General features: G+C 36.9%; 1 protein-coding gene across 6 annotated transcripts in view; it reads right to left on the reverse strand.

Moving 5' to 3' along the window:
- Nucleotides 1-13,815, reverse strand: part of STRBP (spermatid perinuclear RNA binding protein) — a 137,234-nt gene that overhangs the window by 51,611 nt on the left and 71,808 nt on the right. For all 6 annotated transcript variants that reach the window (XM_054727496.1, XM_054727498.1, XM_054727495.1 and 3 more), the window contains 2 exons: nt 8,238-8,403; nt 4,990-5,134 (listed from right to left, as the gene is read on the reverse strand). In XM_054727496.1, coding sequence (XP_054583471.1) covers nt 4,990-5,134; nt 8,238-8,403 — 311 coding nt within the window. The remainder of the gene's footprint in view (nt 1-4,989; nt 5,135-8,237; nt 8,404-13,815) is intronic.

Below are 13,815 nucleotides of genomic sequence, written 5' to 3' on the forward strand. Positions count from 1 at the left end.
CTATATTGACAAGTAAAATTAATTAAGAAATAGAATTGGAATTTAAAAAAAGAAAAGAAATAGTATGGGGGATGGGCATGGGGAGTGACAAAAATGCCCCCCAAAACCATAAAAAAACACACAAAAAAACAGCTTGTAAAATTTTATTGCTCGGTAACCTGGCATCAGGGCATGAAGCTACATCAAGCATTCTGAACAATGGAAGCACTGGAAAAGAAGTCTATTTTGCCGAACTTTATTTTGGTTAGAGGTTAGATCAGTGACCAGAAACACACCGTACTACAGGAAATGTTGGTCAGTTTCTCTCAATTCATACATTCATGCTAACTCTCTTCCCATTAACAAATCACTAGCCTGGACACTGGGTAGAGAAAAGCCAGAACATGACTGGTAAACAGGAGTTGTATGTCTGGAACCTGGCTCTTCAAAGGTAAAATAACTGAGCTGGGTTATCATGAAGGCCTCCTTGACAATACGGATGAAGCTGAGCTACTGAGTACATGCTGATAGAATTTTCTAGTTAGCATGAAAATATGCTAGCAGCCCCTTCTCTCAATCCCTTGAGGCTCTGTGGAGAGCAGACATTAAGCTTCAAACTGCTGTCCATGCAAAACATCAAACCACAATAATGTACACAGGTAAATGCAGGACTAAGGGAGATCTGAGAGACTGTTTTCCTAATTTCCGGTAGAAATGTCACTCTGTAAAACTTTTTTTTTTTTTTCAATGCATTAGTAGACAGTTGGCCACTGGAAAGATAATGGCTCAAGTTTTGCACCTGATTTTAGATCTAGCAACTGGGAAAGGCAGGAAAGGAAAGCCTGCAGCATCATTATAATCCCAGTTGTGATTTCTAAGAATGTTAGAATATAGTTCACCAGATTGTGAGAATCTAATACCTTCACCTAGCAGGACTTATGCCAGTGAACATTTGTCAAGATGCACCAGAAGTTTATACTGGTGCTAATATGTGAAAAGGGACTCTTGGGTAACCTCTCTGTGAGACACTGAAAATCTCCCCAATACCAAGGACAGGGGTGTGTCTTAACCTAAGCCACACAACTCTCTGTAGTTTCCCTGTCCACCTGGTTTCAAACTGCACTGCAAATGGAATAAACAGCTGATTTATTACCCTCATAGCAAATACATTGCTAGTTTAAAATCACAAACACCAAAAGAAGCTGAGACTGTGTGATGCTCGGAATAACCAAATCAGCTAAGATGCTCCAACACTCATTCTTAACAGTAATGGGAGCGTGGACAGCACAATGGACTTATAAGAGCTGGGTCCAATGTGATACTTTCTCATTTATAAAACAGGGCAATTATCTACCCAAGAGGGCTGTTGTGAGGATTAAAATGAGTTATATGAAAAACTGCTAATAAAATAGTAAGTTATTTTATACCCTGCCAGAGCTTGAATTCTGACATGCCCAATGTTAATGCTTCTTGCATACAGGACAGTCCTATTTAATCAAACAATATGCTGGCTACAAAAATTCAGATAGATTTTCTTAAATTGTCTGCTATGTATTAGGTACCATCCCAGGTGCTAGGGGGACAGGATAGGAGAAAGATACCTGCCCTCAATGAGCGAGCCATAAGCTGTATAATAAGCAAGCCCATTATTAGCACTATAGCAAGTACAAATTACTGATTCCAATACTGCACTTCAATGGGGCTTTAGGTTTAGTTTTTCAAACCCATTATGCACACATTATTATCACTGTGAGCTCAAGGCAGTTTGAGTAGGTAAGCTTGTGTTATGAATCTTTTTCTTAAGCTACCACTAGTTACTGAGCAACTACTTTGTGCTGAGTATTGTATAGGTCAGGCATCCTCAAACTACAGCCCGCGGGCCACATGTGGGTGTTTTTGCCGTTTTGTTTTTTTACTTCAAAATAAGATATGTGCAGTGTTCATAGGAGTTTGTTCATAGTTTTTTTTTAAACTATAGTCCGGCCCTCCAATGGTCTGAGGGACAGTGAACTGGCCCCCTGTTTAAAAAGTTTGAGGACCTCCTGGATAGGTCATATTACATAAACTCTTTCATTTAACCTCAAACAACTTTCTAAAGTATTTATTATCCACATTTTTAAATTAAGAAATCTGCCCAAGGTCACACAGAAATAGTAATTAATGGAATTAAGAATTGAACAACTGATTGCCAGACACTAAGGTCTGTGCTTTTTAGCAGGAAGCATGTAGTAAAGGGGAAGGGTTATTCTACAGGACCTTCAGGTAAAGGGTTAGAATATGGAAATGTAAGTAGTGACCTGAAACAGGTAAAGAAGTGGACCCAAGGAGGTCAAGTGTGATGCCCTCCCCTGTACCAGTCCTCCAGTTCTCTCTGCTCTCAACCACACTTTATCCCCCTTTTTAGATTTTACCCAAATATGTACCGTATTTTCCGGCGTATAAGATTTTCCTGGGTTAAAAAGTCGTTTTATACACCGGAAAATACGGTAGTCCAATATATCTAATCCATTATATCCAATCCCATCAATATGGTCCAATATACCATATTTTCCAGCATATAAAATGACTTTTTAACCCAGGAAAATCTTATATGCCCAGTCGTCTTATACGCCGGAAAGTACGGTACCAGGTGAAGACAAGGAAGAGAAAAATCTTAAATATATATATGTGTGTGTGTGTGTGTATGTGTGTGTGTGTATATATATATATATATATATACACACACACACACACATATATATATATATATATATAGTCTGTTTGTTGTATGGGAAGGGGAGAAGTTACAGAAAAATACTCTTTGAAATATGTTACAAGTACTTTTTTAACTTTGAGAAAGAAAACGAGTGGAGATTATTTTTAAAGGGAAATTTATCAGTCTTAGAAATTTCTGGAACCCTAATCTTGTGCTTTCACCCCCTACAGCTGGAGGGAGGAGCTGTCTAGTGTAAGGAATCAAGTCCTACAGAATTGTATGGCCTAGGTCTCAAATAATCAGTTATGCCGGATCCTCAAATTTTCCCAGGAATACACAAAACTTCTAGCCGACATGAAAAAAACCTGTCTTTGACACAACCCAGGTTAGACAAAATGAGCAAACTGGAAGAGATAACAAGTGAGTCAAAAGGGCTGGAATTGAGGACAACAGCAAAGCAAATCTTCCTGCCATTCAAAAGAAGAGGAAGTAACATGTATAAAACATTGGAGCCAAGCTGATTCTTTCACCTTCCCTGATCCCACATCAACTATGTTAACACCAACTAATGAAAGTCAGCCCTTAAAAGGTCTTGGGATCCTTTAGTAACCCAAACATCTTGAACAAACACTGACTCTCCTACTTTATCACAAGTTCCATCCCATAACTAGTCTTCTAGTGAGGATGCAATACACTAAGAATCTGTTTTCAGTTTCTGTTTAACTAAGCTTAAGGGTATCACTAAAAACTATGACAAAACCCCATGTAAATACACAAAACCATGGGAAAAAAGAAGTCTGATGTTGTTGTCTTAATATTTTCAAAGAAGTAATGGAAGGGACGCCTACAGCTACAAGCAAACATATAATTAATATAGTCTTTGGCAACTTCAGTCTTGTTCTCATCTCTCTATACTCAAATAATTTTTAAGAATACCTATAATTATAACTCTACTTAAAAATGGTTAGTTTTACACTAGGGGTGTCAAGTAGAACACAGCTTACCAGAATTAACAGAATTATCTTGATACTTCAGAAATCATTTTATAGTTCTACAGTTAATGGTGAACTGAAAAGCTGTTAAAGAAATTAAGCCATTTAAGATTGGTTCTTCAGAGGTGTTAGAGACACTATATACAGCAAAAAAAAACAGTACATGCATAAACCCAATTATAGATTGGATGCACTTTAATTTAAACTATAACTCATAAATGTATCTAGTTTATATTGTTGGGTTTGGTATAGCTGATTTTAGTTACTCCAAAAGCTTTTTAAAAGGAGTCTATCACATGTCTGCCAAAACTCAAAGTTCTAACAGGACTGGTAAATGTCTTTGTCTACCTTTATCGTCAACTTAAGAAACTGACCAATATTTCTTACTGCACTGGCATTTCAGGTCGGGGAGTAAGCACTGGGAGTTGTTACATGTCTAGTGATGAAAAGGAGCAATAGAAAGTCTCCATTGGCCCAGACAGGCTGGACTGTCTCTAAATTGTCATGACAGAGAGAGGGCGGTTGGTCAAAGGTCTGACACAGGAGAAATATCACAGGACAAGTTTGTAGGGACAGAACTGAGAGGCAGAAACAAGCTAACTTGACAGAATAAAAACATCAGAAAAAGAAGTTCGGCTCCATTATTACTTCTCAAAACTGAATAGATTTCTCACTCTACTTTTACAAGGATGACACTGCCATACAGGAATTTTTTTTTAACTTCAGAAGAAAGTGAGTTTAAGGCATGATTCCCACATACATCATAATCAAAATGTTAACAGGATCACAAACCTCCTAGAAAAAAAACTTACTAAAGATTATTAATTTTAAAAATCCAATCCCTTAATTTATATCTTACATTATAAAACATATTTACACATGGACAATTAGGTAAAGCATAAATCTTTTAAGGTTATATATAATTAATAGAAGAGCAATGTATAAATGAGTAATTTGAACAACAACTGAATAAATATGAAAATACTGTTTGGTCCACTTTTAATCCCAGAGTCAGACCTAATAGCCAAACTCTACTGAACAGGTTGAATGACAGCAATAACAATGCAATACCATAATGCCAAAATAGTATAAAATTAGCTATGACCAACATGAAAGCACAAGTTTCTCAATTAATGTATTTTATATTTCAAATATATACATTTTTGCAAAATAGTGATTTATATAGAAACAAAGGTGTTAAAATACTATAATGGCATAAACAAATGAAGATAGTTATTTCATAAATCTATAAAGCACAGTTAACATAGCACTAAACATAGGTCTTTCATGAACAAAACAAAACAAAAATATATGTGTATGTACCTCCATCCTTTTTCTCCAATTCATCCCTAATTAGAGGGGAAGTAAGTATCACCTTCAAAGTTAGCGTGGGCTCTTTTGTATTCCGAATTACAATAGATGCCTCATCTACACATTGTTCCACTTCATATTTCTCTTCTGTGAGTTTCTGAAAGTCACCAAGATTTCAAAACATCCAATTAATTAAATTTTCAAAAACTGAATGATTGCCCCTTAGTTTTCAAGTGTTATTAACTATTAGTAATACTGTGCCAAGAGAGTGAATAAAGTCTTTAGCTCTTTAGGGATAACATCTCTCTCCTTCCAACTTATCAGCAAATCCTTTCTCCATCCCTCAAAAAGTAACCACAATGTCAACTCTCTACACAATTATAAACAGTATTTCAATTCATTTTTTGTAATATTTGAATGTAAAATAGCAACAGCATCATTATGTTATAAAGGGAAAATTACTGTGTGTTTTTTTTTACATTATTAGAGAACTACTGTAGACAAATAAATCACTGGGAATGCTCTCTAAACCAATACTTTTTTTTGATAGGACAGCCTAAAAAGGAACTCCTACTTATCAAGGACTTACAAATTTAAGATTATGTAGCCTTTTATATAAGATTATATAGATTTCTAAAGAGAATCAAGTAAGAATGAATAGGAAAGAATCTCTACAGTCACTAACCAGGAAAAAAAAAAGTATAGGCAAGTAATTTCCCTTCTCTAACTATAGGTCTCAGAGATCATTCCAGTGAGACCCATCACTATGGGACAAGTTATCTGACACACTCACAGGGAAATAAATGTGCACTGCTTCTTTAATATACAATTACATGCAATTTAAGAACCTTCCACAAAATAATCACCAATTAGAATCACATAAGTTGTATTTAATGTATTATTATACTACATATATAGATATAAATATATTTTTAATTACACAGGGCCTTTCTTGGAGGTGAAATTTAGTATCTATTATCTGACATAAATAGGTGAATAAAAACACTACTGGGTTTCTGCTCATCATTGCACATTAAAAGAACTCGAGTCATTTACATAAAAATAGTATTTTACCATTAAGCATTTCAAAAAAAGATAGAAAATTCATTATCTACTTTTGAATAGAGGAAGCCAAGGAAGGAAAAGGCCACAGAGTAACTGGGAAAAAAATAATTAGTATATAAAAAAAGAGCAGAAAACTGCTCACATTCATTTTGCCACTATAAGAACATTAAAGATATCCATCAGAGAATGAGTCAAACTAAATTTTTCAATTATTCATGCGGATCACCATAAGACACATCCGAAGTAATAAACGTATGGTGTTAACTTTTGGACTAGACCAGAGGTGGAGAATGTCCAGCCCGAGGGCCGTGTAAGGCCTGAGAAATCATTGGGTCTGGCCCTGCCAAGGCATTAGGGGTGAGTTAATTAAATGTTTGACCAAATATAGCAGGCTAATTTTTAAGCTGATAATTTTGTATGGCCTGTGGATGATATTATAAATATCCAATGGCCCTTGGCAGAAAAAAGATTCCCCACCCTGCATTAGACTAATTATAAGTGATTTCTGGTTTGGGTCATTCTTCTCCTCCCTTCTTGCTCATGGAAGTTCTAAAATCACCCTAGGAAAAAAATATGGAGACAAAAGATATAGTACAACCTAAATTAATTAAGGTATTTAGCTAACTGAAAGTTTTACTATGGTAAGTGCTTAAAAAAGAGAGAAAGATTTTTAAACTCATAAAAAAAAAATAAAGATTATAAGAAATTGGTTTTCAACACAAATACCTAAAAAACAAGGGGGAAGCAGGGAGTATAAGTATTAACCATCCTTAAAATGATTTTCTGAAACTTTATTAGTAATAGTAATAATAATGTGTGTGTAACTTATATGTATATATTTGGGCATGTGTGTGTGAACATGTATACAATCTATTGAGATGGATGTACAATTACATCCCCATTTTATTTGGGTACCTTTACCCACCACCTGTAGTAATGGATCTAACCATCACACAAAGCAGCTGGTTTCACTGCTGTGGATAACTTCATTGGCTATATTAAATTGAAAGGTTTCTCATAATTTTCATTATTGGTCTTCATAGTTCAGGCCTCTTTAAGCCTTCTCCAAGAAGCCCTTCAAAGACCTAAAGCTATTTGTCTTGTTTAGTCTTCTCTTGACTAAAAATCCCCAATCCCTTTACATCTGAACTGGTTTACACAGTCTGCCCTCTCTCCTGCATCCCTCCCTTGAACACTTGCTAGCTCAAGAAAAGCATTTTAAAACTGTGGTGCCCAGAAATAAAGACACACACACACACACACACACACACACACACACACACACACCTGGAAAGGGGAAAAATGCTGTTCACACAGTTGTGGTCTACACAGAGAAAGCTCTATTAATGCAAACTGAAGCTTGGCCCAATCTCCTATATCTTCAATACCAGAAAAATGTGATAGACTTTCAGAATAAGAACTCTGATTTATTACAGCACTGGTTTCTCAAACCGTTTTCCACCCTAACACATGAGGAATATGACCACTCTCATAACAAACAGGACTCACTAAAGGAAACAGAAAGGGGGGTGAAATGGTTGAAAAAACTTTAATATAGCCACCAATTTGATTATTCCTTTATTATAGATTTAAGTGTACAATGTTCACTATACTAAAAGCAGAAATATAGATTAAATTTTAAAGCAACATAAAAAATAACGGAAACAAGACGAATTTTATTAACATTCTAATGACAAAAAGTATAGTTAGCCAGAAACCCATTATTGAGCTTTTGGTTTGGAAACAAGAAATTAACAGTGACTTTGCATTAAAAGAATGAGTGGGTGACTGTTAAATTAACTGAGTCTTCGATATTAAATATTACCATCTATGCAAGTCTCCAGTTGCCTAGGCTCTTTTTTATCTTTCAATTCTTTTCTGCAATATACTAACCCTTCCAAGAGTTTCACAATGCTCAGAGACCTGGTCTGTAAAACAGGAAGACTCTCAACAAGACATACCTGAAAAATTTAAAACTGTACCTTAATAGCCATCTTAACTTGGTAAATATATCCAGAGTACTAATCACCAGACATTTGCTTTATATGTGATGGATGAGTCATTGATCCAGAGAAGCAGCATTCCTTTTGTCTGTACCCTTTACTATTACCGATTTCTTGTTATTGAATTCAAGGTCACTACCTATTTTCACCTTTTTACAAATTATCCTAGAGGTGCAATTATACTGTACTCACCTGAATCTGAATAGGAAGATTATCTTTGACTGTATTTAACAGGGTCTCTGTAGGTTTGTCTTTGCACATTAAAACCAGCTCCAAGTCCATATCATCTTTAATCAGCAAGCCTTTTGCAACCAGGCCAATTCTCATTACACCACACAATGTCCGACCACCTTGATCCCTAAAAATAAAAGTCTGAATGATTACTTTTACAACCTATTTCCTGACTAAAACTTAATCATTACTTGGTTTCCTGGATATCCATGTGAAAGGGAGTATATAAATCCAGATATCCGAAATTCCATAAAATTAAGTCTGCAATTTAAGGCTCATTAGGGAGCATATTTCAGACAACAGATTTTAAAATTTTTCATCACATCTATATTGCAATACAAAATACTGCATCTCAATCTTAAATACTTTTTCAAATTAAAAAAGGTTGTGGGTTTGATAGCTCTTCCTATTATCTTTTTATTGGTAATTAAAGAATCTGTGAGAAACATGAGCACCATGGTATACTGAGAAAGCAGCAGGCTGGAAATCTAAAAGCCCAAAACTCTACTCCTAGTGATGCCTGCTGGTTCAGTATCCACAGCTGTCAAATGGCTATCGGCTAGATGAGTCTTAGCTCATCCCTTCTAGTTGTATCATTCTAGAAATCCACAAAAGTTTATGGAGAAAGCAGTTTAATGTGATAAAAGCAAAGAGCTGAGGAAAGAACAGACCAAAGATAATTTGCCAGGATATGCATTTCAAATCCAGTAGTAAATAAAAGAACAAATACTCAAAGAACATCAAGTTGTGAGTGGTGCAAAGAATAATGTTAGCAACTATCCTTGATTTTAAGTTTCTTACGGGTTCATTTTCCTTAATCACACGAGAAACTATAACTAAGCTGAGCCAGTCATTCAACAAGTAAGCAAACGTTTGAGTATGGAAAACATACTAAGAGGAGATCCGATCACTCCTGCTCCTGAGGCTCACACTGTATAAGGACAAAAGTAGTAACCTGCTTAAAAGGGGAAGAGAAAGTAACATCTGAGAACAAACTGCATACCACAATTCTCATTTATACCTCAAACAAGCCTGCACTTGAAAAACAAAAAAATTGTGAATCTCAGACAAGCTGGTTAATTACTCAGGTTCACAGTGAGAGTAAAATGGCAAAGCCTGGATTCAAACTCAAGTTGGTTTGATCACAACACTCAGGTTTTTTACATTATTATAGTTGCATCCCAAGTACAGAAAAAGGAGAAGTCGAAATTAAAAAGGTCAAGCAAAGCAACCTGAAAGTCTGACTTCAGCCCAGTCTTGATTTGGTTAAAAAGTCATTCTAGCTGGAGGCAAAGAATCAGCAGAGTTGGGCAAAAGTCAGCAGAGTACAGAATGAACTAGAAAAAAGGAGAAAGGAGGGAAACAAATTGTGATAATTGAAACAAGACAGTAAATTATAAATAATCCAGTCACTGGTTCAGTGCCTGGCACACCTCAGAAATTCATAAATAGTAAATCAATAAAAATAAAAACTTTAAGGGTGGCAAGTATCAAAAAAATAAAAAGCATTTTAAAGCAAGTGACTCAAGTGTAGGGAATTAATATTAAGAACAGTCAGGCCCTAACCGGTTTGGCTCAGTGGATAGAGAGTCGGCCTTCGGACTCAAGGGTCCCAGGTTCCATTCCAGTCAAGGGCATGTATCTTGGTTGTGGGCACATACCCAGTAGGGAGTGTGCAGGAAGCAGCTGATCGATGTTTCTAACTCTCTATCCCTCTCCCTTCATCTCTGTAAAAAAATCAATAAAATATATATTTTTAAAAAGAACAGTCAGGCATGAGCGGTGTGGTTCAGTGGTTAGAGTGTCAGCCCATGTACTGAATGGTCCCAGGTTTGATTCCAATCAAGGGTACATACCTGGGTTGCAGGTTCAATCCCTGGCCCTAGTCAGTCTGGACTCATATGGAAGCAACCAATCAATGCGACTTTCTCAAATCCATACATTTATGTTTCTCTCCCCCCATCCCCTCCCACCCATGCTTCTTTCCACTCTCTCTGAAAAATCAATGGAAAAAAAATCCTTGGGTGAGGATTAATGACAACAAAAAAGAACAATCAGGCCCTGGCCAGGTGGCTCAGTTGGTTTTAGTATTGTCCAAAGGTTGTGGGTTTGATAGCTGTTCAGGCACATTCCTAGGTTGCAGGTTCTATCCCTGGTAGGAGTAAGCACAAGAGGCAACTGATCCATGTTTCTCTCTCACACTTGTATTTTCCTCTCTCTCTCTCTCTCTCTCTCTCTCTCTCTCTCTCTCTCTCTCTCTCTCTCTCTCTCTCTCTCTCCCTCTCTCCCTATCCCTCCCTTCCCCCCTCTCCCTCTCCCTCCCTCTATCCCCCCTCCCCCCCTCCCCTTCCTTTCTATCTAAATTAATTTAAAAAACATATCCTTGGGTGAGGATTTAAAGAAAGAAAAAAAAAAGAATAGTCAGTCATCTTTGATTTTTTTTTTTTGTCTCCCTGTCCTCTCATATTCATTCTCCCAAATCTAATAATAATTTGTAAATTCTCCCTCAAACCATTGCCTTCAAACTAGTTTCTTTTCAGGCTCTTACTACCTCTCCCCTATACTATCTCAATAACCTTTCAGTACCCTGATTGACTAACCCAGGTGTCCTCAAACTAGGGCCCGCGGGCCACATGCGGGTGTTTTTGCCGTTTTGTTTTTTTATTTCAAAATAAGGTATGTGCAGTGTGCAAAGGAATTTGTTCATAATTTTTTTTCAAACTATAGTCTGGCCCTCCAACGGTCTGAGGGACAGTGAACTGGCCCCCTGTTTAAAAAGTTTGAGGACCCCTGGACTAACCTGTGCCATCTCCAATCTACTGTACACAGTATCCTGCAACCAGAATAATTTTCCAAAAGCACTGCACAGATGATGGCACTCTCCCTGTTACTTTCCTGGTGTCTCACTGAACACTCTGACAGTTAGCATATTGAGAGGCAATTTAAAAAACCGTATGAATACCTGGTTTGAATCCTGGCTCTGCTACTTACTGTGTAACATTGACAAATTACAAGTTACTTGACTTTTTGAGCCTATTTTCTCATTTGTAAAAAGGAAATAATACCTTCCTGTGAGACCAGTATTGAAAATATTTAATTTAATGTAATTAATGAGCCTGGCATATTTTAACAGCTCAATAAATAATAACTTTTAAACTTCAACAGTCCCTATATTCTCTCATTCCTAGATCTTTATTTTAAAATATATTTTTATTGATTTCAGAGAGGAGGATGGAGAGAGAGAAAAACAGCAATGATGTGAGAGAATCATTGATCGACTGCTTCCTGCACACCCCCTACTAGGGATTGAGCCTGCAACCCGGGCATGTGCCCTGACCAGGATTTGAACCGTGACCTCCTGGTTCATAGATCAACGCTCAATCACTGAGCCACACCGGCCCGGCCCTCATACCTAGATCTTTGCTGAGATTTATTTTTTTCTTCCACTTTCACTACCTGTGCCAAATCCCCACCCATCTTCTAAACCTACTGCATGCTACTTCCTTCACAAAGTTTTTTTCTGATCCCCAGAACCAGCACATAATCTCTCCCTGCTCTGTACTTTCACATTTAAGTCACAGGAAATCGAGGCAAAGATGCTAAGAAGACTGGATCTGGAGTCCAACAGACTTAAATATGAATCCTGGCAACACCACACACACTCATTCAGTGACTTTAAGCAAGTTAAAGTTTGTTAACAATTCCGAGTCATTTGTTTTTAGTAAGCAAATCTGAAACAGTGAAAATATCATAAGTGAAATGGTGGCAGAGGAGGAGGGTAATATTAACAGAGACTAGCAGGTTTACAACAATGTGGAAAGTAATCTGGTACAGTAACTGACATGCAATACAATGGTAGCTATTATTAACTAGCCATTATTAGCTCACTTATTAAATTCTATATCATAATTATGATATATTTGGTCTTCTCATGTAGAAGACAGCATGACTGAGGAGAAAAACTAATTCCTAATTCAGTCCTGAAGTTGATAATAAATTTGAATATAGAAGGCATTGTAAAGCAAGCAACCCAAATGCAGGGGATTGCTTAAGAACAGAATCCTAATATTCCTAATAATACCAATAATGGGATCTTGTGCAATTTGACTTTTGAGTCAGTTTGTAAAAAGGTAAAATAAAAACTGCCTGACAAGAGAAGGCTCTTAATAACCATCAGCTATCTTGTGCCCTGTGTAGTGATACTCAACATATAACAGGAGCACAATACACATCTATTATCAAGAGCTTTTGCTCTTGGGAGATGTGTCTGCCTCTGACTGATACAAAATAAGGACACAATCATTCTGCACAACTGGGGTTCTACCATGTGGGAAGAAACCTAGACAAATGCTCAACCTGTAACTAGTCCATAAAATGGAAAAACTTTACAATCAAGAGCATCAACATAGGGAGCTATATTTAAAAATCCAAATGAACATGTGGAGCTCATTATCTTGTAAAAACCTGTAAAACAGCCCAGCTGGTGTGGCTCAGTGGTTGAGCGTCTACCCATGAACCAAGAGGTTCCTTGTTCAAGTCCTGGTTAGGACACATGGCCAGGTTGTGGGCTCAATCCCCTGTAGGCAGCTGATAGAGGTCTCTCATCTATGTTTCTATCTCTCTATCCCTCTCCCTTCTTCTCTAAAACCAATAAAAACATTAAACACACACCCTTTAAAACACAGTGACCTGATCCAGTTAAGCAAAAGTTTACTAGAGCACTTTCTAAAAGTCTACCCAGCCCTGAGAACAAACCGAAGATGTATTAAGAAGGCATGAACTCCACTAAAAAAGGAAACCTCTTAAAAATGGTAAATATGGTGAGTTTTATGTATTTTGCAATTTTAAAGAAGTTTAAAAGGGCATAACACATTCCAAAGTACAATGCAAATAGGAAGTGCATGCCAATTTAACTTGAACAGGGACTGGGATATACAGAACTAGATTGTTAGATAATATTACTAACTAGAGGCCCCCACGCATGAAATTCGTGCGAGAGTAGGCCTTCCTTCCCCCAGCTGCCGGCACCAGTTTCCCTCTGGCACCTGGGACCTGGGCTTCTCTCCAGCCGCCGGCAGGCACCCGGGACCCAGGCTTCCCTCACAGCCCCAACTTCGTCCGGAAGGACAGAAGGACGTCCAGAAGGATGTCTGGTCTAATTAGCATATTACGCTTTTATTATTATAGATTAACATGAACCCCAAATTTGAGTGACTTTTTTAAAGCCATCATGTGAGAAAAACTGAATTGCTGCCAAAACCTTGAAGATGACAAGATTACAACTAGATATAATGTACATATTACCCGTAAACCGTTAACAAAGTCAAGGAATTATGTTCAACTGAAACATGATAGTGATTATCTTTGATCTGAAAATGAAAAGGTTACACTACCTTTCAATTTATCAATACTTTTACACTGTTATCTACTTATCACATTGATTCAGAATTAAAGCTGGAAAAAATTCTATAACCTCTATCCTCAATTTACAAGTTTTAGCCAAAATAATGTTCTTAATCCTAGTTAATACTGTAGTTAA

The sequence above is a fragment of the Eptesicus fuscus genome, chromosome 15, assembly GCF_027574615.1.
Source record: "Eptesicus fuscus isolate TK198812 chromosome 15, DD_ASM_mEF_20220401, whole genome shotgun sequence".
NCBI classification, from domain to species: domain Eukaryota; kingdom Metazoa; phylum Chordata; class Mammalia; order Chiroptera; family Vespertilionidae; genus Eptesicus; species Eptesicus fuscus.